At 40.5% G+C, this 27,861-nt stretch overlaps 3 protein-coding genes and 1 pseudogene across 7 annotated transcripts; all 4 read left to right on the forward strand.

The window, feature by feature from the left end:
* The first annotated feature begins 400 nt into the window (after positions 1-400).
* On the forward strand, positions 401-3,953 carry LOC135635003 (receptor-like protein EIX2). Its single transcript, XM_065145786.1, has one exon. The coding sequence runs from the start codon at positions 407-409 to the stop codon at positions 3,395-3,397; it is 2,991 nt and encodes a 996-aa protein (XP_065001858.1). The 5' UTR covers positions 401-406; the 3' UTR covers positions 3,398-3,953.
* Positions 3,954-15,438: 11,485 nt separating this feature from the next.
* Positions 15,439-17,765, forward strand: LOC135635100 (ethylene-responsive transcription factor ERF053-like; annotated as a pseudogene).
* A 524-nt stretch (positions 17,766-18,289) lies between these two features.
* On the forward strand, positions 18,290-22,991 carry LOC135637319 (probable prolyl 4-hydroxylase 3). Of its 4 annotated transcripts, none has more exons than XR_010496215.1 (8): positions 18,290-18,692; positions 18,809-18,902; positions 20,306-20,403; positions 20,561-20,702; positions 21,455-21,564; positions 21,665-21,871; positions 21,960-22,050; positions 22,718-22,991. XR_010496215.1 is itself a non-coding variant. In XM_065149994.1 (5 exons), the coding sequence occupies exons 1-5, from the start codon at positions 18,499-18,501 to the stop codon at positions 21,566-21,568; spliced, it is 633 nt and encodes a 210-aa protein (XP_065006066.1). In that variant the 5' UTR covers positions 18,299-18,498. The 4 variants fall into 4 exon arrangements, 1 of the variants encoding a protein (XP_065006066.1); XR_010496217.1 differs by having other exon boundaries at positions 18,293-18,692; positions 20,561-20,654; XR_010496216.1 differs by having other exon boundaries at positions 18,301-18,692; positions 18,818-18,902.
* Positions 22,992-23,780: 789 nt separating this feature from the next.
* On the forward strand, positions 23,781-27,767 carry LOC135634889 (beta-galactosidase 1-like). 2 transcript variants are annotated; one of them, XM_065145605.1, is made up of 15 exons: positions 23,781-24,275; positions 24,362-24,421; positions 24,511-24,603; positions 24,694-24,837; positions 24,931-25,022; positions 25,133-25,238; positions 25,319-25,406; positions 25,490-25,608; positions 25,688-25,852; positions 25,936-26,132; positions 26,222-26,310; positions 26,405-26,514; positions 26,783-26,884; positions 26,975-27,183; positions 27,255-27,767. In XM_065145605.1, exons 3-15 carry the CDS (start codon positions 24,517-24,519, stop codon positions 27,643-27,645), a joined length of 1,899 nt encoding a protein of 632 aa, XP_065001677.1. In that variant the 5' UTR covers positions 23,781-24,275; positions 24,362-24,421; positions 24,511-24,516; the 3' UTR covers positions 27,646-27,767. The 2 variants fall into 2 exon arrangements, with proteins under 2 accessions (XP_065001677.1, XP_065001676.1); XM_065145604.1 differs by lacking the exons at positions 23,781-24,275; positions 24,362-24,421 and having other exon boundaries at positions 24,433-24,603.
* The last annotated feature ends 94 nt before the right edge of the window (positions 27,768-27,861 follow it).

Here is a 27,861-nt window from a genome sequence, read left to right on the forward strand (position 1 = left end):
CTTCTGTGAACCATGTTAGGTTGACGAGGCAGACTGAGTCAACCATGTTAGCTTCTGTGAAATTTCTTGCCAGTTTCTATGCACTACCGGTGTCAGAAATATGAAAATCTAATTAAATAGCTTAACGAATTTAGCTGCCAGTATTGTTGTTTTTCTTGTTTCTAGGACTCGTTTTAGACATTACGAGTATATGAGAATGGATTTGCTCAGTAGAACATCATAGACACCTTCTATCATTGTCAACCTAGAAAATAGATTGTTGACTTACTGGCTTGACCTTGACTTAATGCTCATCCACACAGAAGAATGGACTAACAGACGAATGGAGGAGAGAGATCTGGTCACTCCATATTATATACAAGTAGATACCTGCAATGTGATGCACCAGCAACCAGAACCCCAATCCATGGCTGCAGACAATGTCTACGTTCTCTTCTTCTTATTGGCCTTCCTATGCATTCAACTGATAAAACCCAACGTCTGCGACGGAGCTCTAACCTCAGGCTGCATCCCTGCCGAAAGAAGTTCTCTACTTGAGTTCAAACGAGGCCTGAAAGATCCTACCAACAGGCTGTCCTCTTGGGAGGGTGAAGACTGCTGCAAATGGGAGGGTGTGACGTGCAGCAATCATACTGGGCATGTCGTCAAGCTGGACCTCCAGAATCCGCATCCTTTCTCTGATGATGAGCCATACAACAACTGGACCTTAGGAGGTGAGTTGAGGCCTTCTTTACTTGGTCTGAAGCACCTAAAGTACCTGGACCTAAGCATGAACGATTTTGGAGGCATTAGTATTCCAGAATTCATGGGGTCATTCCATCAACTCCAATATCTTAACCTCTCCAGAGCTGGATTGGGTGGACTCCTCCCTCACCAGCTGGGAAATCTCTCCAATCTGCAGTATCTAGACTTATACAATGACTTGGTTCCCAGTTTTGTGGTTCCGGTCCGTGAATTTAGCATTGGTGATGCACTCTGGATTTCTCACCTTTCTTCTCTAAAGCATCTCAACCTGAATAGTGTGAAGTTTCAAAATGGTACTCACTGGCTGGAAGCTCTGAACATGCTTCCTTCTATTGTGGAGATATATTTACATTCCTGTGAAATTCCAAGTGTTCCCCTCTCTCTTCGACATGTGAACTTTACATCACTGTCTGTTCTTGATTTGTCCTATAATTCCATTAACTCTACGATACCCTCTTGGTTATTCAACATAAGTGGCCTTGAGCATCTTGATCTCAGTGCGAACTTCTTTCAGGGTAATATTCCACCAGCCTTTGGTAACTTGGCATCCCTCAAGGGCCTTGATTTAGCTAGCAATTTTCGTCTTCGAGGAGGAATACCAACTTCCTTCAAAAATCTGTGCAAGTTGCAGAATTTAATATTGTCAGGCATCAATATCAACAAAGATTTGTTAGGCCTTGATGAAAGTTTTTCTGGTTGCGTCAAGATGAGCCTAGAGGTTCTAGGCTTATCCAGCACGAATATTAGTGGGCAGTTGCCTGAATGGTTATTCCAACTCAGGAAGCTTAAATCACTCCAGTTGGAGCAGAATCTGATTTCTGGGCCTATTCCTGTATCAATTGGACAACTAGCATCACTCCAAGAGCTCTTTCTTGCTCAAAATCAATTGAACGAAACAATACCAGAAAGCGTGGGGTGGCTGTCTCAGCTAGTTACTTTGGACCTCGAGCACAACAATTTGGAGGGTGTAATGTCTGAGGCGCATTTTGGAAACCTCACAGAATTGAAATACTTGTATTTGTCGTCCAACTCCTTAGCTCTAAAGTTCAAGAGCAATTGGCTTCCTCCCTTCCGGCTAGAATACCTTTGGATGGCCTCCTGCAAACTGGGTCCTGAGTTCCCTGCATGGCTCCAATCGCAAATAAATATTTCACAAATTGTTATGTCTAATGCTGGTATTATTGATGCTATGCCAAACTGGTTTTGGAGCTTAATTTCCACAGCAGATTACGTGAGTGTTTCCGGCAATCAGATCAGTGGCCACGTACCCAATTTATTGCATTTAAACAACCTCTTCCAGTTGGATTTAAGTTCAAACTACTTCGAGGGTCCTCTTCCATATTTTCCTCCTGGATTGGGATTATTAGATCTGTCAAACAATTCATTTTCAGGAACAATTTCACTTACCATCTTCGTGAATATGCCTATACTCCTATATTTATCATTTTCAGAAAACAATTTAAGTGGTGAAATTCCCTTCTCTGTATGCCAACTGCAGGCCTTATGGGTTCTTGATCTTTCAAAAAATATGTTGTCAGGAGAGATCCCCAATTGTTGGAATAATTCTTCCAGTATCAAAGATATGGATTTTTCAAGCAACAACATATCTGGAGTTATTCCGGAGACAATATGTTCCATAGAATCGCTTCTGTCATTGCACTTGAGCAGTAATAGTTTATCTGGAGAGTTGCCTTTGTCATTGAAAGGTTGTAAGAAATTAGTCCTTCTTGATGCTGGACATAATGATTTGAAAGGTGAAATTCCAACTTGGATTGGTGAAAGTTTAACTAGTCTGAGGTTCCTCAATCTACGATCAAATATGTTGGACGGAGATATTCCTCCAAATCTTTCAAAACTAAGTGCTCTCCAATTTATCGACCTTGCAGATAATAAGCTGTCGGGAAGTATTCCAAGGAGCTTTGGAAATTTTACTGCCATGAAAGTTAATGGAAAGTTTTCAAGTAGGATGACAGATGCAACAAGTTACAAGGTGCAGATGCTAGTAACAACTAAAGGACGAACTCAAGACTATGACAATTTACTTTCGCTTATGAATATTTTGGACCTCTCGGATAATAACTTATTTGGAGAAGTACTCGAAGAACTCACAAGTCTTTCTGGCTTATTCAGTTTAAATTTATCTGGAAATCATTTCACAGGAGAAATCATTGAAAATATCAGTAAATTACAACAGTTGGAGTCCCTTGACTTGTCAAGGAACAACTTTTCCGGCACAATTCCTTCTGGCCTCGCTGCCCTGACTTATTTGGCTCACTTGAACCTCTCATACAACAACTTGTCAGGGGAAATTCCTCTTGGTAATCAACTTCTGACCTTCACTGATCCATCTATCTATATTGGCAATCCTGGTCTTTGTGGGTTTCCTCTGAATCAAAGTTGCAAAGACAGTGAGACAACACAAGGTCAAAGTAATGCAGATGATAGAGATGAGAATGAGATGATATGGTTCTACACGAGCATGGCACCAGGATTTGTTGTTGGTTTCTGGGCAGTCTGGGGTACCTTAATACTTAACAAGAATTGGAACCTTTACTACTTTCGTTTTATAGACAACATGCTTGACAAAGTATATGTGTTTACCGTACTGAAAGTTTCTAGGATCAGAAAACGTTGTTGTTCCCAACAAGGATGATAAATTTGAACATCAATATCTGCTGTATGAGAGTTCATCTCATTAATATCATATCATCAGCTTGAATAAATTTTCTACTTCTGAATACTTCTGGACTTGTATACAAGTAAGTCATGCACTCTCAATTTTGATCATTTCTGTCAAGATCTCAGTACCATATGAAGTGTTCTAATTCTGGGAATTGCCAGAAAGCTTGCACCTTTTAATTAGTTTTTCCAAAATAGACACCCCTTTTTTAGTTGTTCAGTTTGGCAGAAACGAAAGGAGGTTAAAACTTTTACGAAGATATAGATAGAATTTATGGTTTTATTTTCTTTCCTTTTTCTTTTGATGTCCAAATCAGAAGTTAAAAAGATCCCTTTTTTTCCTCAGTTTATATAGTATCTACTTTCATCCTCTATTTTCCCAAGTTTATGGTATCTACTTTCATCAAATGCATTTGCATGTCTTGTTCTTCCCAACTATTACGCGCCAAGACTGACACTATCGCAATCACAAGCTCTGCTGTAAAAGATTTGGCCATCTTATTCGATTAATTTGACTCTTAATGAACTTATGCATAGGTGTTTTATATCATACATTACTCTTGTTTATGATCTACTCATGTAATGCTCCTCTTGTTTGAGATTCTTGTCTTCATCAATCAAATACAAATTGGATGCATCATAAGCTCAAGTCCACCAGATGTGCAGCTGCATGATCTTCTTGGATCTCATGCTCAGATCTTTTCAGTTGATGAGTCTCCCATTGATGGGGGACATGCTGCACCTGCATGCATGTCAATGTGAACAAGACGATCTGTGCATGGTAGAATGATCCATTTATGGTCAACAGAGTGTGGCCCCTCTCTGATGTCATGACTCGGGACGTCGACGAGCTTCACTCGATTACCTGTTGCCATTAGCACTCGAATGTAAGCAAAGTTCACGAGAAGGTAAATTCTTGGTTCAACTGTTGTGCAGAGTCAATACAAAGAAGAAGATATGTTACATCAACATTTTCTTAGGGATCTAATTCTTACCCTCCATAAATAAGGGTTGGGTGATTAAGATCAAGAATGAATCGACATTTATAATTTTGCTAGTTTTCATTAATAAAATTTTAAATATTTTTATTTAATTAAAGATATTGTCTTATATGGAACTCAATAATTGATTTTAAATAATTGAGACATTACGGTTTGTTATTATTATTTTTTTATAAATAAAATTGTCTATTGCTCAATAGATAATGTGTTAATTACAGAAAAGTTTATCTGATTAGAAATCCCACCATGAGAAATAGAAATTGCGGAACTGAGACTTCTAAAGATGAGACAATGAGCATTATTATTTATATTTTTTTGAAATATATTTAAAATTAATTATTTTGATCATCTTGGCTTATTGTTATTGTTGGTTAACTAACTAATTAGTTTTACGATTTTCTTTCATAAATACATATGTGATGTTCCCTGGTTTATTGTTATTGTTGCAATAGGTGAGAAGGTATGGCACAAGAAGACTGTTAATATGAGTTGAGTGTTAATGGTTCCTAAATACTATGTCGTATCTAATATCATTTCTCGATTTGTATATGTCGTCCTTACGTAGGGCTTATATTAATTTTTTTTATACCATTAAGCGGAGGAGTTTATAACATCTCGATTAGTATTAAGATTAATTGAGTTAAAAAAAATTAATAAGCTGAGACCCGAGTTCTGACACAGAGAGATACATGATTAATCTTGTTAGTTTGGCAAGTCCCATAGTCCCACATCGGGAAAATCAGACTTGTTGTCTCGTCTTGGAACTATAAATAAGGGCCTGAGCTTTGATGTTAGACACACCACGAGAAGTACCACAGACACCACAAGAAGTACAACAGGCATCACAAGAAAACCTGCTTATGGTTTGAAGTCTTCTTGTTTAGGAAGCTGAAGGTGTTTTATGGCCTAGGAACATTTCCTAAGGCATTTGTAAGTGTCCCTATTTTATAATAGTAATTTGCTCCTCTTTCTTCCGTGGATGTAGGTCAAAGTCATTTGACCGAACCACGTATATATGGTGTTCTGGTGTTTTGTTTGTTCTTGTCGCTTTTATTATTTCCGCTTTATTATCTTTGTTGTGTTGCCAAAATTACCCTTTGGTAAATATCCTGGGGCTAGCTCTAACAAACTGGTATCAGAGCCTGGTTTTGGGATCTTTTGGCAACGATGACAATAACAAAGATCGTTGTCGAGAAATTCGACAGAAATGTCAACTTCGGCATGTGGCAACTCAAGATGGAGGTCATTCTGGTTCAAGACGGAGTTGATTTGGCACTTCAGGGTGCTGAGAACATTTCAGATGGTACGTCAAAGGAAGATCTTGCGGGTATGGATAAGAAGGCCCGATCCAGCATCATTTTAAACCTCTCTGACGAGGTTTTATGGGAGGTAGCTACGGAGACTACGGCTAAGAGCATGTGGGACAAGCTTAAAGCCTTGTACATGAAGAGGACAGTGGAGAATCGTCTCTACTTGAAGCAGAGACTGTATATGCTTCGGATGATTGAAGGTACATCTATACTCTCACATCTTGATAAGTTTGATTCTTTGGTTATGGATTTGGAGAATATAGATGCAAAAATTGATGATGAGGATAAGGCTTTGTTGCTCTTGTGTTCTCTTCCCCAATCTTTTAAGCATTTCCGTGATACTTTGATTTATGGAAAAGAAACAGTTTTGTATCAGGAAATTAAATCTGCACTAAAATCTAAGGAGCAAATAGACAGAGATATCACTGGGGAAAGTAGAGGAAATCAGGCTGAGGGTCTGGTTGTCAGGGATAAAATTGATAAAAGAGAATTTGACAGTAGTAGATCTAAATCTAGATCTAAATCCAGACATAGAAATTTGGAATGCAGATATTGTCATAAAATGGGGCACATTAAATCTGATTGCTTTAAATTGAAAAATAAATTAAAGCAAAAGGAAAAATTTATTGAAAAAACTACTGAATCTGCTGAAGTTGGTGTAGCAACTAATGAGATTGTTGGAAATATTTTTTCTGCTATTGATGACAGGACGAGGTCTAAAAATGAATGGATTTTAGATTCAAGTTGTTCTTATCACATGTGTCCCAATAGGGATTTGTTTTCCACATATGAATCTTGTAATGGTGGAATTGTTTTGATGGGCAATAATGCCGCATGTGATGTTGTTGGTAGAGGTACAATCCGAATTAAAATGCATGATGGTATTGTGAGGACGCTCACTAATGTTAGACATGTTCCTGATTTAAAAAAGAATCTCATTTCTTTAGGTACCCTAGAGGCCCTTGGGTGTAAATACACAGCTGAAGGTGGAGTTATGAAAGTTTCTAGAAGTGCCCTTATTGTTATGAAAGCTTGTAGGTCTGGTAGCTTGTATATTCTACAAGGAACTACTGTCATAGGTTCGGTTGCAGTTTCGTCATCATCATTGTCTGATTCTGACATCACCAAATTATGGCATATGCGTTTGGGTCATATGAGCGAAAAAGGTTTGAGCATATTGAGCAAAAGGGGTCTACTTTGTGGATAGAGTACTGGGCCACTTGATTTTTGTGAACACTACATTTTTGGAAAGCAGAAAAGAGTCAGCTTCACTTCTCCGGCAATTCACAAAACGAAAGGTACTCTTGACTATATTCATTCAGACCTTTGGGGTCTAGCTCATGTTCAATCTAAGGGTGGTGCCAGGTATATGTTGACTTTCATTGACGATTATTCCAGGAAAGTTTGGGTTTATTTTCTGAAGCATAAAAATGATGTTTTTCTAACATTTAAACAATGGAAGGCTTTGATTGAGAAGCAAACAGGTAAACAGATTAAGCGGCTTCGAACAGATAATGACATGGAATTTTGTGAAGGTGACTTTGAAGAATTCTGTAAAAATGAAGGAATCGTTCGGCATCGCACTGTTAGGATGACGCCTCAGCAAAATGGTGTGGCCGAACGTATGAACAGAACACTCTTGGAGAGAGCGAGGTGTATGATCTCAAATGCAGGGTTAACAAAGGACTTTTGGGCAGAGGCGATTAATATGGCCTGTTACGTTGTCAACCGCGCTCCTTCTGCAGCACTTAACTTTAAAACTCCGAAGGAAGTTTGGTCAGGTACTCCTGCAGATTATTCTGATTTAAAAATTTTTGGGTGTCCAGCATACATGTATGTAAATGAAGGAAAATTAGAGCCTCGGGCTAAAAAGTGCATTTTCCTTGGGTATGCTTCTGGGGTGAAAGGATACAGATTATGGTGTTCTGATCCCAAATCCCCAAAATTTATAATCAGTAGAGATGTTACTTTTGATGAATTATTTATGTTATCTTCCAAAGAGGATTCTACTAGTTGTACAAATGATAGTGCGCAGAAGCAGGTGGAGCTTGAGATTGGTAGTTTAGATTCTTTTAAGTTGAGCTCTTCTACTCAAAGAATGCTAGTAGGTGGTCCCGAGTCTACTGACGCAGATGATCCAGAGGAAGAGCAATATTTCATAGCCAAGGATAGACCACGGAGAGAAATTCGACCACCACAAAGATATGCAAATTTGGTTGCATATGCTTTGTCTGTTGCAGAAGAGACAAGTGAAGTTGGTGAGCCTACTTCCTACTCAGATGCAGTTTCTTGTGATAATTCCGCTAAGTGGTTGATTGCGATGAATGAAGAAATAAAATCTCTCTATCAGAATAGAACTTGGGATCTTGTGAAGCCGTCTTCGGGTAAGAAAATTGTTGGATGCAAATGGGATACCATTGCTGAGAAGAAAGTCCTTGTTCAGAAAATTCATACGAAGGACAATCCAACTGATATGTTTACGAAGCCTCTTCCGGTTTACAAGTTCAAGCAGTGCTTGGACTTGGTTGGTGTTCATTGTTGGTGATTGCCCGTTGGGGCTATTATGAAGAAGGTGGAGCAAGTTTTGTTGGGACATGCCAAGGTGGAGATTTGTTAGTTTGGCAAGTCCCATAGTCCCACATTGGGAAAATCAGACTTGTCTCGTCTTGGAACTATAAATAAGGGCATGAGCTTTGATGTTAGACACACCACGAGAAGTACCACAGACACCACAAGAAGTACAGCAGGAATCACAAGAAAACCTGCTTATGGTTTGAAGTCTTCTTGTTTAGGAAGCTGAAGGTGTTTTATGGCCTAGGAACATTTCCTAAGGCATTTGTAAGTGTCCCTCTTTTATAATAGTAATTTGCTCCTCTTTCTTTCGTGGATGTAGGTCAAAGTCATTTGACCGAACCACGTATATCTGGTGTTCTGGTGTTTTGTTTGTTCTTGTCGCTTTTATTATTTCCGCTTTATTGTCTTTGTTGTGTTGCCAAAATTACCCTTTAGTAAATATCCTGGGGCTAGCTCTAACAAATCTTAATATGGTCTATAGAGTGATCATTGTTTTATTTAGTAAAGTTAATAAGTTCTTGAAGATAAAAGGAATCAGAAAATTAGGTTTAATAGATTTTTATAATGCATGGACTGAGAGCATACGGTTGTTCCCCGCAACAAGTAAGACAATATAAAAGTTAGACAACACCGCTCGATGATCCATAATGCTGGACTTGTCATTATAACAAGGTCGATGTCAAAAAAACCATGAATCCTATAACATATGTTATTGTTCAAGATTGCGAGAATATAATACTAAGTTTCAAATTCATATGGCCTATCAATTCATTTTTCCCTGATTTTCTTATCTGTTATGTTACATCAAGGACTCAAATATGTGAAACAGATAGCCTCCAACAAGCTTTCTTCCCCTCCCCCTTCAATTGGTTTTCTCCTCCTAAAACTTTTATTTCCTCCTAATACTTTGTTACCCTCCTCCTACCCATTGACCCCTTCATATTATTCTCTAACAGTCTCACTCCATATTTATGTTTGTTGCTAAAGAATATTTTGTACATATATAGCGATATGGCAGTTCACTTTCTACTTCGTACATAAAAATGTCTTGCATTATTCCATCATTATATAAACTCAAAATTTTTAAATAAAAATAAAAAATCATTACTACGAACAAAAAGTTTATGAGAATAAATTTATAACGAACCATTGCAAATTGTGTCTTCGAACTGCTTAAATCTGTCGTAAATATGTCCGAAGCTTCCCACCATGTGTACCATCTAAATAAGATAAAATATTATCAAAATTTACTGATTAGATATTTATTTAAGAAAAAAAATATACCCACAATTTCTCAACCGCACTTGGAGTATATTGCTCCGTCATTTGACCAGATGCCTTTTGTTCCTGTCAAGCAATAAGCAAAATCATTTTTAAATTGATCTTCCAATAGATAGGATTCTCTAAATCTTAAAAAACTTATAATTAAAATATAAATAAATTAAATTAATTTAAAAACGGTGAAGACATGATATCATCCTAGCATCCTACTTTTGGAGGATTGAGGTTGGCCACTAAGCAACATGTAGCAAAATTAATTGATATCTTTAAAAAATATAAAGTAAACATTTGAATTCTTAGAAAAAATAGTATCATTTAAATCCTATAATTAGTTTTTAATATAAAAACTTGATGTAAATTATTTTTAAATGACTAAATATTAAGTCATTTGATTTGATCAAAACATAAAGAAATTTGGTCTTCCAATAATAAACAATTTAAAATAATTTTCTGTATATGTAACTTAACATATAAGTCAACTCTAACTCTAAGACAATCTACATATTGAGGATTTAAACCATTAATAATTGAATCATGTAAACCATTACAAGGATCCATGATATACTATCGAAATGGGAAAAGTTATCCAAAAAAAAAAAATAGCACAAGCTGAATAATTCATAAAAATATTATAAATCTTTTGTAAAATGAAAACCCAATACATTTGTACATTTGGGTCCAATTGAAGCTTCTCTTAAAATTTTGAGTTCAATTGGATCATTCCTATTATGCGATGCACTGTTTTTTGATTTTGGACAAAAACAGTGCATATTTAATAATTCATAAAAATATTGAAGAGTTTTCTAAAAATGTAGAACAAGTAACATACGTCCATTTAGGTGCAATTGAAGCTTTTCCTAGTAACTTAAGGTTAATTGGATCAGTCCAGATGCACTGGTTTTATATTTTGGGCAAAACACATGAGGACATATTTTATTACGTCATAAGTTTTACAAGGGACACAATTTCTAAGCTCAAATGTCAAAATATATTTCTTGAATCGACGATATTTTTGTGAAATGAGAAAAGTTCTCCAAAAATAAAAATTTTCCACAGTTCACAAAGCTGAAAAAATCATAAATATTAAAAATTTTGAAAATATAATAGCCGTAACATATGTCCATTTGGGTCAAACTGGCATCTTTCCCAAAATTTTGATGTCTATTGGACTAGTCCTACTATATGATGCACTGTTCTTCGACCAAAACACTACATTACAGATTCATTTTCACATGAAAAAATATTTATCGGATGTTTTCGATACATAAATCTATGCAAATATTATTATGGCTTCAAAGTATCTGACATGACCTGAAGATGGCCTTCTCCAGACCTAATTTCCAACTTCAATGCAAAATCTTGAAGGGCCTACTGATCAAATAGTTTTACTGCTTGCATAAGCTTTCAAACACAGAACTAAATCATGAACAATATTTAATCTGTTTGCAGTGACAACTAAATCAGCAAGAGAAGACACTGCACCGTTTCAAGCAACACAAAATTGCAGCTGATAGTCAGCTCTGCTAATTTACTCAAACAAAGCACTTATTTGGCCTTTCTTGATCTTGAAAAGCTATCTTTTCATTAAAGAAGCAATGGCCACTACAAGCATCAATTGATAGTGCTAACGACATCAAACTCGCCAATAAAGTTCTTTTCAAGGAGCTAGATCATCAAAAGATGCTTAAACAGCCATGAAAGAAAAAAAAAAAAAAAAAAAAAAAAGTTAAACAGATCTAATTGGGGTCAGCAAGATCACTGCAGCCTACAAGAGCTGAGATCAGTGGGCATGAAGAAATTGTCACTGAAGACATATTTTTAGCAGTGGAAGGAGCTGGTTCAAGAATCATTTAGAACAGAGGGGGAGGTGGTGGTATCATTAGGTCAGCCACTGAAATGCTATTTTTCCAGAAAGGAAGAACTGCAAGTGGCTTTTAAACTATATAAAGTTTGAATGCCACTGTTTTGACAAAGTTAATGTTGATGATAAGGAATATGTGTGCCTTTCTAATGTCACAGTAAAATTCATTTAGTGGATTATACAGTGTTCTCAGTGGAGTTTATTGTAAGTGGGGGTAATGGAGCCCCAGGCACATTTGTTTTGTCTGCCACTACATCAATGTAATGATGGCCATAAACCTGAAGTCCTATTAGATTATGGCTTAGTGCAATTCTGCACACTGGTCATAAAAATCCTATGATCCTAAACATCCATACATAAAATTTGGTCCTCACATTTTCTATGATTACCACTATAGTATCTCTAAGAAGTTCCTCTTCTCCTCTTCTCCTCTTCTCTGATCGAACAGAGGATTTGCGTGGAGCTCCTCTTCTCCTCTTCTCCGATCGAACAGGACTTGCGTGGAAGATGAGCAGAGAAACCAAATCAATGAAACAGGGGAAGATGAGCAGAGAAACCAAATCAATGAAGCAGGGGAAGATGAGCAGAGAAACACGAGTGATGCAGCGGATTTAAGAAACAGGTGAGGTGCCGAGGTGCCGACGCAGCTATAGGTATACGCTACCGGAAAGGTGTTGTTCGCTGCAGAGTGATAGTGCCGAGGTGCCGACGCAGAGTGATAGTGCCGAGGTGAGGTGCCGAGGTGCCGACGCAGCAACAGGTGAGGTGCCGAGGTGCCGACGCAGAGTGATAGTGCCGAGGTGTCGAGGTGCCGACGCAGCAACAGGTGAGGTGCCGAGGTGCCGACGCAGAGTGATAGTGGGAGAAGAAAGGTGTGGGAGAAATGTGTTGTTCGCTGCAGAAGGGAGAGTAGAGCCTTTCAGGTATACGCCACCGGAGCAGCGCCGTTCGGCAGGGAAATTTAAAAACTGACAGCGAGTTCATCAGTTATTAAGAACTGACAGCGAGTGTTTCAAATATTAAGAACTGAGAGCGACCCTGCCTGCTCCAGCTGACGGATTTGAGACTTATTCCGATCTCCTTTATGAACCGCTCGTAGACTTTGAGTTCGAGCAAATGAACAAGCTGTATCTGTATAAGGTATAGAAGTTGGATCAGAGGCAGTGCGGTATCTTGGTGTTGGCGACGAAAAAGGTGATTGGACTGATTGCCTTGACCTTAGTAGTAGTTGATAATGCCCTTCTTCAGCGGTAAGTAGTGAATACGATTGATTTCCAGTTAACAGTGGAGAATTGCTTGTTCAAGTTCCAGGTAAGGAGTAATAAGCATATGAATAAGAAGCGGGAAGTTACGTTATTGTGGATGGAGTTAAACACTTTTCCTTTTTCGCCCTGCGTGACTCTCTGCCCAACACCGAGAAATCTAAAGTAAGTATTGGTACATAAGTATAAGAGTAAAGAACGTCTGAGGTCAAAGGTACTGTTTCCGCTTTCCCGAGTAGAGATAGGTTAGTGCTCTAGCTCCTTGTCGAATAGAGAAGAGAGGTTCATCAGTTATTACAAAACAGAGGTTCATCAGTTATTACAAAAGTACGGCGCCGTTCTTACGTATTTTATGGTCCATCTTGTTTATAAACTGCACTTACCCAAGAATATCAACCACTAAGGAACTATAGTTTAGAAATTTTGCCTCGTTTATCTTCCTTTTGTGAATATTTAAACTCTCCGGTGCTCATATCTTTATCAGGCCACTTCCAAGATCATCTTCAAAGGTATTCTTAACTTTCTTTTGTGATGAATCAGTACAGATCGAGCCCGAGATCAGTCGCTCGATGGCTTAAAGAAACCATGTTCTCCTCTTCTCTGCTTGAAGGAGCTCCTCTTCTCTTCTTCTCCGATTGATGCGTCCTTCAGGAGTACGAGGCACCATTCTCTTGTACGAGTTATGTACTTTAATTCATCGATGATGGATAGGTGTAAAACTTTACAATCTTAATTATTTTGGAACAGTTATTATACCTGGGTTGATCGGTGGAAGGGCATAGTAGGATCTCCCTAATTGATATTTAGTTAAGTGAAGCATAAGACATCACGATCATGTGTATCACTATCAAAAACTTATCTTTTTAATGTTTATACTCCTCATAAACTCAATTAGGACTAATTAATGTAGTGTTAGATGTCAAGTGTTTTATGCCTAGCATAATCACCATAAAAATACTAATCCATCCATAGTGGTGCTGATAGACCCATATCCAATCATTTTATCGGTTGACCACGGTACTTAACTAAGACAAAGATACCACTCCCACCACCCTTCCTTTATGGTTGACCCTATATTAATAAACCTAATGATTGATAACACCAAGCTAAAGATAGTCATCCATCACGCTAATCCTAGGTATTAACTTAATATATTCCACTAAAAACTTTAGTGGCCAACCCTAATCACCATTGATGGTGTACATTGCACTTATTCCTTAAGTTCCGTCTTGATAAGGTTGACACTTGCTCCCCTCTTATACTATGACAATCGACCACACCCCAAGAACTGGTATATATAATGGTAGATCACCTAAAATAAGATACGAGATATACAAAACAAATTACTAGTACTTCCTGAAGGTGAGGAGCACAAGAAGAAAGAGAGATGGATGGTGGTGTATGGCAGTATGTCAACCATCAAGTAATAGATTAAGCTTGAAGAAGTACTTGGTAGTGAGTAGGGAAGAGACACGTGTCCAACAGCAATAATGGAAAGGAAGCTGATATTTATGTGATTTGGTAGTATAATATTTTTATCATTGTCATTATTGTTATCGTTATTATAGTAAGATGGTAGGTGTAGGTATGATGACGGCGGCCGGCGGACCACCGACTTTACGACGGCCGTATGTGGTTGACTTGTTCTGCTGGCTGCCGAAAGAGAAGGGGATGATATGGACTGGGTTGACGCGACGAGTTTGTCTGCATGCTGCCGAGAGATGGAGACCCTGAAAGAACTTTAATACATTTCTTGGGCAGTGACTGCAGCAGGAGAATGGAGGGGATGATAATGTACATATAACACGCGGGATTTGTTATGGTTGAAAATAATTAAAATATTTTTAGATTTTCTTTCTATTTCTACACTAAAAAGAAAATATATTTATATGTGATGCGGACTGCACCTGCTTAAGCCGCAACCTTGGGGACAGTACGGCTCGGTTCAAGGGTCCGGATGTCGGGGATCGATGGTAGCGCTTCTTAGCATCTTTTGGAGAAGCGTTCGCGGGAGTCCAATTGTGACGTTGTCTGGAGAAATGGCTAGCCTCAGCGTCGAGGTGGAGTGATCGTCGTGTACCTGCAAAAAGGTCGGACCGTATCTTCCGCCCGACCCCTCCGACGATCTAATTAGTGGATGTTGTGAAGGGGATTTTCGTCCGAGGAACTGGTACTCTTCACCCCTTTCTCTTCCTGGCCCTTTAGGGCTCTGGACTCTTTATAGTTTGGGCCTGATACTACATGATGTTCCTTCCTGTCAGAGCAGGGTCGTGCCTCTGACTGGATGTGACATCGCAATTAGGGTCGCGTGGCGGACCATCCTGTCGCAGGGTATGGGCGGCCTCGATCGTCGCCTTCTGCATTTGGGTGAGCGTGCAGGATATGGGCGACGAGACGGTTGACTGAGAGCGGGTGACGTTGGCGACGTCGGGTCGGCGTTAATGTCCGCTCACTCGGGCAGGGTGTGGGCCACGCACGGGTGGCGTCGTGTCACGTCGTGTTGCCATCGAGGGAAGTCACTTTGGTTGACCGGCCACAGGATGGCTGGCGTCACCGTCCGTGTCCTCGTTGGCTTTGTAGTGACTCCCCTATCAATATGCTCACACAAATGGTTGTGCGCAATTGCTTCCATTGTGATTTGGAAGTTGAATCACTGTGGGAACAAATTTGCTGTTTGTGGGCGCTTAAAAAATGTTTTTGTTTTCTTGTTGGTGGGAGGATAAATGCCAAAGTGGGAGGGAACCGCGGGGAATGGCCAACAGCAGCGAGACTTTGAGATGGGTGCTGAAGGTCAGATCGGCGTAAATGGGGAAGGCGGGGGAGGCAAATCTTTACAAAGCACGTGCGCGGGGGGCGGCCCTCGAGAGTCGTGCGGACGGCCAGATCGGCGTGCGTTGGATCTCAAAGTCCACGCTTGCGGTCTCGTCTCATTGCGGGCCCCGCCTGAGAGGCCAATCTAAAAAGAATTTGCGCGGCGAGCCCCACTCCACCGACCGTGTCCGGGAGTCCAAATATCTGCCACGCCCTCTTTTTCCCTCCCTCTTAAGGCGCCGCTGCTGCACCACCCCGGAGAGTCACGAGCCACAGCATACAACACGACCACGGCAACTCTCTCTCTCTCCCCCTCCGCCTACTTCCTGCAAGCCACCCACATCCCCCGCGGTTCCCGGCCGTCAGCTCTCCATCCCTCTTCTTTGACCGGGGATTTGGACTTTCTTCCGTTGGAACAATCTCCTGGGAGCGGGCGGCTGGCTGTGCATGGAGGGGTCGGAGAAGAACGGTGGGAGTCGCGGGAGAAGAGAGATGGGGAAACTGCAGCTCGTGGTGCCCGAGGGCACGCGGCGAATTCCACCGCCGCCAGGGAGCTGGGAGGCGACTAGGCCGCTCAAGAAGATTAGAAGCCCGGACCGGCACCGCTCTCCCTCATCCTCTTCCATCTCGTACTCCTTCGACGCGCTCGCTCCGGCCTGTTCGCCCCGGCCTTTTACATCTTCGAGGCTGTTCTTTCCTTTCGCTCGCGAGGGTCCTCAGCCCGTTCTGTACGCGCCACTCACCCTGCCCCTACCCAGTTCAAATCAGTTTCACCAGCAACAGCAGCAGCAGATGATATCTTTTGCGCACAGTCATCCGTATCAAATTGGAGCTTATCCAACTTCTCCGTTGTTTATGACGGAGGGAGCGGCCCCGGTGGCGATGTCTCGGCAGCAGCAGCAGGTGTATCAGGAACAGCTACTGAAGTACTGGAGCGAGTCGCTAAACCTCAGCCCGCGAGGCTATTTTTCTGGGCAGGAGAGGAGGTGAATGCCGGCTTCGGTGTATGCCGGATTCTTTCGGCCTCCGATGCTGCCCTCTGTCTCGGCCCGACGAAGATGTACCGCGGCGTACGGCAGCGGCACTGGGGGAAGTGGGTGGTGGAGATCCGCCTTCCGAAGAACCGTACCCGCCTCTGGCTCGGCACCTTCGACACCGCGGAGGACGCCGCCCTCGCGTATGACCGCGAGGCATTCAAGCTCAGGGTCGAGAACGCGCGGCTCAACTTCCCCAACCTCTTCCTCTGCAAAGGCGGCGGCGGCGGTAGTAGCAGAGGTGAGGCTTCATGTTCTTCCCTCTCGTCCTTTGCTCTTGCCACTCCGCAAGAATCCAAGCAACACCAATAGCAGGACGAGCCCAGGCAATCAAACACTCCATCTGCCGTAGCTGAGACTATAACCGGTGGCACAACCAGCTTGCGGACACCCCATCGGTACTGTACAAACCCATCGGAAGCAAGCCCGGAACAACGGAATCCACGCTGCAGCCGTCGGAGATGGTATGGGACGACGCCGATGCAGCATGGTTCAGCACCTGGGGTCCTGGGAGCTCCATGTGGGACGACATCGACGGAGCTAACAGCCTGCTGTTCCAATTCCCCCTCATCAGCATCGCCGAGTCCGACATGGACTGCTCTAGTTGTACACCAGCATGTCAGGATACTGCCACCACCCCTGCTTCTTCTTCCAATCCTTGCTCTCCCTTCTTGTTTATGTGGAAGGAGTGATCACACACACTCGTATCACTATTCATTATTTTAGGAGCTTAGAGAAATCACTCGCTCGCAGGACAATTGATTTGGGTAGGAACAGTTCACTGGTTGCAGATTTTATGGGGCAACCCGTGAACATACAAATCTGATCTGCATGCCAAGGGATATGATTTAGAGCATAAACATTCCTCAGTGCTCTTTCATACATCCTTCTGCTGCTGCACTTCAGATGCCAATGGATCCCTGTTTTGGCTGCTTTTTTTCCAAGCCACAACAGTAGCATGGCACCTTCTGCTTTCTCCACACTCTTAGTTGATCCTTGCACTGCTTATAGATCTTATCACACTCATGTCGCTTGGAGTCGTCGTATGCATGTAAAAGAAGTCATTGTAGTGGGTGATGAGGAAGGAGAAACGGAGACGATTTGGAGTTCGCCGTTCCTTCCTTTACAGGGGTCGGAATCTACAACCTATGCTTTGTTGTTCTTCAAAGTCAAACATTCAGCTTACGTGGCCTCCTTTTGTGTTGATCAGCGACAGTGGGGCGTTCTGTTTTCTTGCCACCTCCTTTTCATGGATTGATTAGAGTGAAGGATACGGAGCTTTGAAGACGACAACATGTTCTTCATGACTCCATAAAATATTAGAAAATTACGAAAAAATCCGCCCCCTTGTGAAGCAGAAACCCACCGATAAATATTTTAAGAATGATATATATTTTAGTTGGATTATTAGACAACTTAAAAGTTGAAATACAATATTTAAACTCACAGTCTCTCTTGATGTCTTAATTAATATTTTGATTGGGTTATGATAATTGGATTACTTGGAGGTTTTCATACAATAATGAGATGATGAACACGTGTCGGTGAAACATTGGTCAGTAAGACGAGTCTGAATGATGATGAGATGTTGAACTCTACATTTCATATGTTAGAATTAATTTTAAATTTTTAGAAAATAAATACTAATATATAAATAATCTGGGATGAAGAGATGAGGACTTCAAACGACTCTAGACAAATAAGACGCGATTTATGGCGCGAGAAATGCTTAGGTACGACGAAACTGGTTAGTGAAAGTGGTCCAAAAAATGGCGTTATGTCAAATCCCGATCTCGACGAGAAATTTCACGAAGGAACACGAACGCGGACTTCCAATAACACCAAGCCACCGTCGAAGAAGTCTCTCTCTTCCCCCAACCCCCATCAACTCGGCACTCTGCTCTTCCAAGATCACCGCGGTCTCCCAAGGCGGCGGCAACCATGGCGAGGGGCGCGCGGTACTCCCGGACGCTCCTCGGCCGGAGATCCTCCTCGTTCACTCTGATCCTGGCGGCCCTCCTGACCGCGTCGGTCGTCCTGCCGATGCTCCTCGGCTTCGGAGTCTTCTCGCTCCCCGTCGGTTCCGACGACCGCGCTAAGCCTGACCTCCGCCCCCTTCGATCCGTCCACGAAGCGTACGTTGAGCTTTTGCCCTTGGTTGTAATTGCGTGAGGAGATCGATCGGACCTGTTGGCGTTTCGCCTCGGATCTGCGGGCTTCTTTTGCTCTTGGGCGTTGATTGTGTTTTCAGATTTTGCAGGAAGGATGATATGGGGCAGATAGGGGATCAGTGGACGGAGGTGCTCTCGTGGGAGCCTAGGGCGTTTATATACCACAAATTTCTGGTTGGTTTCCTTCATGTTCTGCTTTCCTCCTTTTATTACTGTTCCCTGGTTCTTCTGTTACATTTGTTGGAACGCGTGACAGAATCCGTTTGTTGAAAGGTGCAATATATATGCTGCTTCTGAATCTAATTAGTAATGAGGTCTGTTCTAAGACTGGGAAGAAACCGGAATAGCAGTAATTGCTTGTATTCTGCTTGATTTCTCAACTTTGATGCTGAAAGATTAGCTTCATTTATGGATCCGTCAAATGGTGGAATTTCCACCATTTGTTTCCTCTCTGCAGAGAGATTCTCCTAATCCATCCGTGAGTTTGCACAAATGAGTTACAATTGTTCCGGTCATGACTTATGGAATTCTTTGTCCCAATGAAAGGCTGCTGAGAGAATTAGGCTACTTATCTGCCGACCTTTGAATCTATTGACTAAGTGGCATCTTTGTCACATATCTCAATGCTTGTGAGTTCTTTGATATCATGGTCAGATTGAATGCCTCCAAATCCTTTGATAATTGTGGTCAACTGGTTGTGCATTGGCTTTATCTTTATTCTCAGTTCCAAAACCAATTTATCATCACCTTTACAAGAAATCTGCTGCTAAAAGTTTATTTGCTGATACAGTGCACTTACCCAAGAATATCAACCACTAAGGAACTATAGTTTAGAAAATTTGCCTCATTTATCTTCCCTTTGTGAATATTTAAGCTCTCCAGTGCTCATATCTTTATTAGGCCACTTCCAAGATCATCTTCAAAGGTATTCTTGACTTTCTTTTGTGATGAATCAGTACAGATTGACCTTCTATATGTGTCCTCATAATCATTATCATACTGACATACATCAATATCATTGGTTTTCCACATCATCAAGTTTCTTATGTTGTTGCTGACTTAAGCTATAAACTCTTGATTTTACCATCTTATGCTCTGTTGGTTCTTTGTTAAAGAAAAACTTTTTCTGCTTGGAGATTCATATAGGGAATTTTACTTTGTTTTATTTTTGACATGTTTTTGGAACAAATTTGTCCTTCATTTTTTTTTTTCATGCATAGACCTCTGTCTGTGATGCGGACCTATGCATCAAGCGTAGCATTGCATCTGGCTTGTGAGACACCTCTGATCATTATTCATCCTTGGGCCAGTCTTGCTGCAAGTTTTGCTTGATTTACATAAACAAAGTTCCCATACATGGCATACTTAGCTTTGTTACACTTATGGTGACAAGGAAAGGCCAGATAAAAGAGAGCAATTAATTTCAAAGATCGTTTTATGCTGTTATCTTTGCAGTGGTGACTCAAGTTTTCTTTTGTAAGTTGCCTAGTTAGGCTATACATGTTATACCTTTAGCAAGGTTCATTAATGATATTCTATTGGAACTAATGGATGGTTTTGTATACAAATTATATTAGTCCAAGAAAGAGTGTGACTATCTGATTGAGTTAGCGAAGCCTCACATGGAGAAATCAACAGTTGTTGATAGTGCCACTGGTTGGAGTAAAGACCGCAGGTTTGCATTTCACAGGTTATCTTTTTATCAGACATTGCTCCCTAGTTAAGTTAAATGTTTTCAGTAATTGTGTGTGTGTGTGTGTGTGTATATATATATATATATATATATATATATATTTTTTTTTTTTTTTTTCTTTCTTTTCTTTTTTTTCCAGGGTGAGGACGAGTTCGAGCATGTTTCTTAGAAGAGGAAAAGACAAAATTATCTGTGCAATTGAGAAAAGGATAGCAGATTATACCTTTATACCTGTAGGTAGTATTCAGCATATTATACAAACTGAAGAACTTCATCGTTGGGTACTATAAAATCAGTTCTCCTACTTAATGCACTATATTTTGGTCTTCTTGTGAGTTTTTATAGCCAATGATTGTACAGTTTTTACTACTTTGTTTTGGAGCATTTGCAAAGTACTTCTAACATGTATGTCTTTGTTTGAAAGTGATTTAAATCATTTGGCTCATATCATCCATAACTGACATATTTGAGTCTTGGTCTGCTTTGTTGTGAAGTATTACTTTTTTAAAAATATGTTATTTTGACTACTGGTATATGTAATATTGTTGCATGTGGAAGTTGCACTGAGTATTTCAACGGGATACCATGTGCAGCTGAAATGCTTGTTCACACTGATCATTATATACTGAAATGTCATTATCACAAAGTCTGATTGCGTAGTACTTGATTATAAACATCAGCATCATGATTTCTTTGATAATATTTCATATTCGGTCATCTTTTTCTTTTTAGAATGTCATAATATTTATTCACTGTGGAATAATAATAAATTGAAAAAGTATATAATTGTTTGACTTTTACACTATTAATGGTGGTATATATCAGCGCTTTAGTAAAATTGCAGTTCATCAAAGTGATAAAACCACTACTCTCTTGGCCAAAATAACTTATGCATCTCTATTCTAGTATCAGTTTCTCAAGGGTGCTTTTTTTTTCTTCAGATGCCTTTCTTTTTCTTTTTTTTCCTTTCTTTTTTTATCTCTCACCTAAAATTTGGTTTTATATTTTTACGGAACACGGTGAGGGTCTTCAGGTTCTCCATTATGAAGTTGGTCAGAAATACGATCCGCACTATGATTCTTTCCATGATGAATTCAATACCAAGAATGGGGGTCAACGTATTGCTACCCTTCTCATGTATCTGTAAGAATCATCCTCTCATTATACTTGGAAACTGATAACATTGTCAGTAAGCTAGTGCAGTTCTCATGCAACTTCTAACACATTTTCTTCCATTTGCAAGTATATCTGTTGCTCAGTTCTCATGTTGAGGAAGGTGGTGAAACTGTGTTTCCCTTCTGAGAAGGTAAATAGCAGTTCTTTACCATGGTATAATGAGCTATCAGACTGTGCAAAGCAGTTTCTTTCTGTTAAAACCAAAAGATGGGAGATGCATTACTCTTCTGGAGCATGAGGCCAGATGCCACTCCAGATCCATCTAGTTTGCACGGTTAGTTGAATGGTGTTTGGCCACCTGAGTGAAGTTTCAATTTCCAGATGTATTTGAAACGTTCAGAATGTTATTGCACTCATTGCAGGTGGATGTCCTGTTATTAAAGGAAATAAGTGGTCTTCTACAAAGTGGATGCGCATGCATGAGTACAGGGCTTAGCTACCAAACTAAACAAGGTACTGTGTTCGATCCTTCCTGTGTCTTGATACCTACACTAGAAAGAAAGTTGAGCTTTGATAATATATATATATATATATATATTACATGACTTGCAACATTCCGATCTTTTGTTGTTGCAACCTATCATAAGCCTTCTGTGGAGCTAACTTTGTGGTCCTCAAGTCCTCGTATCCTGTGACCACCTCGATGAATCACAATGCCACCAATTACATATGAGTATTTTGATAGACAAGTTAACACTTTCAACTAATCATTGGATGTACGACTGCCCCGACCCATCCATGTGAAATCTTCATTTCCTGGGTCTTATTTATGTTTGATTGGTTTATGGGACGATGGTATGTAGAAACCGAGATGCTAGCAGGCAAGTTGACCTTTCAAGTTAATGATTTTTATTTATAGCACGTAGATGTAAATTCATTCTATAGTTTGTGACTAATTGGTTTTCACAAGCATTGCTGATGAAATGCATAGATAAACATGGGTTGCTTTTTATAAAGTTCTGTAATCCTTTCTTCTTTCATGTAACCAAAGAAAAAAAAAAAATCAAGAAGTTGCATATTGTAGTACTAACATCAATGCTTTTTCCCATTTGTATACTAACATTTGAATACTAATAATCTTGCAACCTTTCGTCTGTTTTACCCTCCTTACCTATCACAGAATTTTCCTGTCATCATGATTCATGATGAGATACGAAGCAGACCTAGAGATGGCAACCTGAGATACGAAGCAGCAGACCTATCGTCAGTCTTGATGATAGTAGCAGTGATGCTCGGGATGGTTAGAGAAAAAGAGGATGATATGAGGCATATAAAGTAACCTTATAAATTCTTGATTCCGGTGGTTGGGGATGTAAATGTATGACAAAGCAACTTTAGTCTCCTTTTTTTCAAACTCACAAGAATATAAATGTTCACCAAATGGGTTATGGTTATTTGGAGAACATAGTGGAAACCATTAATATGGAGTTGGTAAACAACTAAATATAGACCATCACAAGTAGACACAATCAGAACATGAATTCCATCAAATATGATTTTATGACATCCACCATCAGAATTTTCAATACTTTCCTAATTTATGGCTCACTTAGTCACCCGATTTCGTATTTTACAAATGAAAGGACATGGCAATCAATCATAACAAGGGAATTAGTTCCAACGATAAATTATTTTCAACATGTAACATAAACATGCAGCTATGGGATGAAGCAAGAAGAACATTCAAAGAATATTTACAGAACACAAAAACATAGTAACGACATATATTGTTCAACCATAGCCGGATGACGTTGTTAACCATATTGATGTGCTTGGACATGACCATTGTGCTGCTATCAGAAACCAGGTTTCAGAAAAAAACTTATCCTTGCTAGTTTCTAAAACTATCCTCAGAGGAACAGATTTTACATAAGATGATTCAGGAAGAGCTGCCAAAGAACTAGCTGTTGAAATCCTCATGAGATGGACCCAATCATTCTCCTTTAGATCCCTTTCTAGGTAACTATTCATACTGATCACTAGATTGTTAATGACATCAAGGTGAGATTGAGCGATACTGTTGTCAGATTCTTTGTATGTATATATATATATATATATATACATACATATATAAATACATATATATATATATATATATATATACATACATATATATATATATATATATATATAGCAAGCCACAACATAGACGCAAATTGCTTGACATGTCCTTCGACCCCAAACTTAAACCAAATTAGGACCCTATAAGTTGCAATAAGATCATAATTGTCCAACATCAGCATTACTGCGGGGAAAAAGAACTTAGATTTCATGCTCAATGAAACAAGAATATAGCAATTCAAAGAAATCTACCGACAGAGTTCCAATTTTACCAGCCAGCACCAGGATCAACCTGCCGTTAACCCACCGATGGAAGACACGTTTACTAACGGCAGACTAATGTGCGTTGAGATTCGTGTGCCAGATGTACATACATTTCCCTCGATCACACCTCTTCATCACGCATGAATGGATGATGGTTTGGAGGGATCATCACCGGTTCCGATACATGTATGAAGTGTGGAGTATAATACTTGATCCTTCTTTTCGTTTCTTCTTCTTTAGTACTACTTTGGAGGCAACTACGATCTCATTAGGTTTCTCAAAGAAGTTCATAATGCTGGACTGTATGCCATCCTTCGGATCGGTCCATACGTTTGTGCCGAGTGGAATTATGGGTATGTAACAAGAATTAAAGTCATAAAACATTGATCATTATATTGATTTTTATTTACCGTTTTAATTTTACTTTTGTGTTTTCAAGAGGACTTGGTTGAGACAAATCCCAGACATAGAACTGAGGACAGATAACCAACCGTGGAAGGTCAGAGTTTTTTATTTGAATTATGTGTCTTTAGACTCACCTACTTTGTGAATAAGCTCATCTGTCTAAAATCACTCTCGACAATGAAGGATGAGATGCAAAATTTTACTACCTTAATAGTAGACATGGTTAAGCAAGCAGGACTCTTTGCAACGCAAGGAGGACCCATCATCTTAGCTCAGGTACATGAAAATCTTCTGTGCTCAGATTGCACTTGAGAAGTTGAGATAGTTTTTTCTTCCATCTCTAATTAATATTTTTGATCCTAATAGATCGAAAATGAATTTGGCAACGTCGAGACCAGCTACGGCGATGCCGGGCCGCGATACGTCAATTTGTGCTCGCAAATGGCAGATTCTCTAAGCATCGATGTGCCATGGATCATGTGCCAACAAGCTGATGCTCCCCAGCCGATGGTAGCAAATTCATCGAAACCTAGTTTGATGATGTTGTTCATGTTTCTTGTCTCTTGATGAGAAGAAACTTTGATTCTGATGCATCGAACTTAGATCAATACTTGCAACGGGTTTTCCGGCTGTGATGCTTTTACACCCAACGACGAGAACAGTCCGAAGATATTGACAGAGAATTGGACTGGCTGGTGTGTTTTGATCCTTCATTTTTCTGTTGTTGATGAGCATAGAGTGATCATCTTTCACTTGTTTGGTTTTCGCTCTTCTGCTCGATGATATGCCGCAATGATGATTGCAGGTTCAAGAACTGGGGCTCTCCGGATCCACACAGGCCTGCCGAAGAACTGGCATTTCAAGTAGCTCGCTTTTTCCAAACCAAAGGGACACTGCAAAACTACTATATGGTTGGTTAGATTTCCCTGCATCGCATATATTGTTATGTTCGAGACCAAGATCCAATGGATGATTAATTGCTCATTCTTAGTATCATGGAGGAACCAACTTTGGCAGAACCTCAGGTGGCCCTTACATTGTCACAAGCTACGATTATGATGCTCCACTTGATGAATACGGTATGTCTGCGTACCCCTCTGATCATTGAGTTTATAGATCCCGGGAAAACATGGAAATGCTCTGATCATGAATGTATCTTTAGGTTACACAAGGCAACCAAAGTGGGGGCATTTGAAGGAGTTGCATGCATCCATTAAGCTAATGGAGAAGGCCCTCACCTATGGAGAAGTCGAAGAAGTTAATCTTGACAATGAATTGACGGTATCGATGATTTCGGATATGAATTTATCTTTTGATCTAAGGGTGGGAGCATGATGTGATGATGCTGTGGTCATTGCAGATCACCAAATACTCTGGTGACGGAGTCAATCCTGCTTGTTTCTTGAGTAATCAGAACAGCAAATTAAATGCCACCATAGACTATGAGGGAAGTACATATTTCCTGCCTGCTTGGTCTGTCAGCATTCTTCCTGACTGCAAGAGCGAAGTATATAACACTGCCAAGGTAATTACTGCCACTTCTACACAACCTTTTGCCTGCTTTCTGCTGATCCATTTAACTTCCTGTTTTACCCGTTCTTCTTATAGGTAAAGACTCAGACTTCTCTCATGGTGAAGAAGCGAAACACTGCCATGGAAGCATCTGAAGTCTTGTATTGGTCTTGGAGACCAGAGAGACTGGGAATCTCTGCAAAAGGTTTTGGCAGTACATTCACCGTTAACAATCTCTTAGAGCAGAAAAGCGTCACTCTTGATGAAAGTGACTACTTATGGTACACAACCAGGCAAGTATTTTCTTGAAATATTAATCAAAGCACGCATACAATTTAGTAAGACAGACCGTTAACCGTTGATTGTAACGAACAACGTCCAGTGTGGATGTGGGCGAGAAGGAAGAATTTACTCTCAGTGTCAACACCACCGGCCACATCCTCCATGCCTTTGTTAATGACAGGCTAGTAGGTAGTATCAGATAGCATAGCTAGGTTTTCAGACATTCTTCTCTACTTCGAACAGAAGTATTTTAGTAACACTTCGAGGTTGGATCAATGAATAGGTTCTCAATATGGCCTGGCTGGACAGCTTAACTTCACTTTCGAGCGAAAAGTATGGTTTAATCCTGGCCGAAATGTAATATCATTGCTAAGTGCAACTGTTGGCCTTCAGGTTTGCTCTAATTCGCATCTCCAGAAGTTAGATTACATCCGCTGTAAAGACTGTAGCTGATGATTGTTATCATGTTAAACAGAACTATGGTGCCTATTATGATCTGGCGCCAACAGGAATTGTTGGTAGACCTGTAAAATTGATTGGAGAAAATTCCACTTTGGATTTGTCCAATTTTCCTTGGTCTTACAAGTTAGGCATACATCATAACACACTCCTCCATTCTTATGCAAGTCTCGCATCGACTAATTATGAGCATTACAATCAGATTGGACTGGATGGTGAGGTGAGACGGATCCACCTTGATCGACGTGCAGTGAAGTGGCATTCGGGCATGTTTCCAACAAATAGACCATTCACTTGGTATAAGGTGCTGTCTTTACCTTTTGCATATGTGATATATCTAACTGTTATCAGAGATGATAGGGAAGTGACATTTCTTTTGTATGGACGGTTGAAGGCGACCTTCCAAGCTCCATTAGGCTCGGAGGCAGTGGTGGTTGACTTGCTCGGCATGGGCAAAGGAACAGCATGGGTGAACGGCAATAGCATCGGCAGGTTCTGGCCGAACTACACTGCCTCAGCCGATGGTTGCCATGAATGCGATTACAGAGGCACATTTAGCTCCAATAAGTGCCAAACTGGATGCGGCGAGCCGTCCCAGCGATGGTAATACCAAACTACATGCAGTTGAAGCGGCTTGTTCCACGATTCTGTTCTCTAAGACGCTACCTTTGCAGGTATCACGTCCCGCGATCCTTCCTGAAGCTCGGCGAGCCGAACACCCTAATGCTATTCGAGGAGGCCGGCGGCAATCCGCTGCAGGTGAACTTCCAGACTGTCACTGTCGGTGCGGCATGCGCCTCCGCTAGTGAGGGAGACACCCTGAGCTTGTCGTGCCTTAGAGGGCGTACGATCTCGAGAGTTGACTTTGCTAGCTTCGAAGAGCCGGAAGGAACATGCGGAGCATTCGAGGGTGGCAGAGGATGCAGTTCCGACGAGGCATTTGCTGTCATCAAGGACTCATGTCTCGGAACGGAATCGTGCTCGATCGAGATCACTGAGGAGTTTGGCAAATCTTGTGGCACTCTGCCCTCTCCCAGGAAGCTGGTAGTTCAAGTGACCTGTTGACCAGAAGCCAATAAATGTTCCTAGACATGAGATCTGTAGGCTCCGTGATGACGTACAACAGTATGTTTATGTTCTTTTTTTTTCTGCCAGCGGTTGTTAATCTAAATCAATTATTAATTAGATGTTTCAAAATCTTTACCATCACATAAAAACACACTAATATCAAAACTTAACTTTCAAATGAAAGAAGTGTGTGTGTGTGTATATATAAAAATT

The sequence above is a fragment of the Musa acuminata genome, chromosome BXJ3-4, assembly GCF_036884655.1.
Source record: "Musa acuminata AAA Group cultivar baxijiao chromosome BXJ3-4, Cavendish_Baxijiao_AAA, whole genome shotgun sequence".
Lineage (NCBI taxonomy): Eukaryota > Viridiplantae > Streptophyta > Magnoliopsida > Zingiberales > Musaceae > Musa > Musa acuminata.

What these genes read in the sequence shown, in the direction of transcription:
- LOC135637319 (XM_065149994.1), top strand. Translation starts at nt 18,499, where the DNA reads ATGGCGAGGGGCGCGCGGTACTCCCGGACGCTCCTCGGCCGGAGATCC. An exon ending in CTTCGATCCGTCCACGAAGC is followed by an intron (nt 18,693 to 18,817) that starts GTACGTTGAGCT and finishes CAGATTTTGCAG; the next exon opens with GAAGGATGATATGGGGCAGA. An exon ending in TTATATACCACAAATTTCTG is followed by an intron (nt 18,903 to 20,305) that starts GTTGGTTTCCTT and finishes AAATTATATTAG; the next exon opens with TCCAAGAAAGAGTGTGACTA.
- LOC135635003 (XM_065145786.1), top strand. Translation starts at nt 407, where the DNA reads ATGGCTGCAGACAATGTCTACGTTCTCTTCTTCTTATTGGCCTTCCTA.
- LOC135634889 (XM_065145604.1), top strand. Translation starts at nt 24,505, where the DNA reads ATGAAGGATGAGATGCAAAATTTTACTACCTTAATAGTAGACATGGTT. An exon ending in CTGATGCTCCCCAGCCGATG is followed by an intron (nt 24,838 to 24,930) that starts GTAGCAAATTCA and finishes CATCGAACTTAG; the next exon opens with ATCAATACTTGCAACGGGTT. An exon ending in TGCTCCACTTGATGAATACG is followed by an intron (nt 25,407 to 25,489) that starts GTATGTCTGCGT and finishes ATGTATCTTTAG; the next exon opens with GTTACACAAGGCAACCAAAG.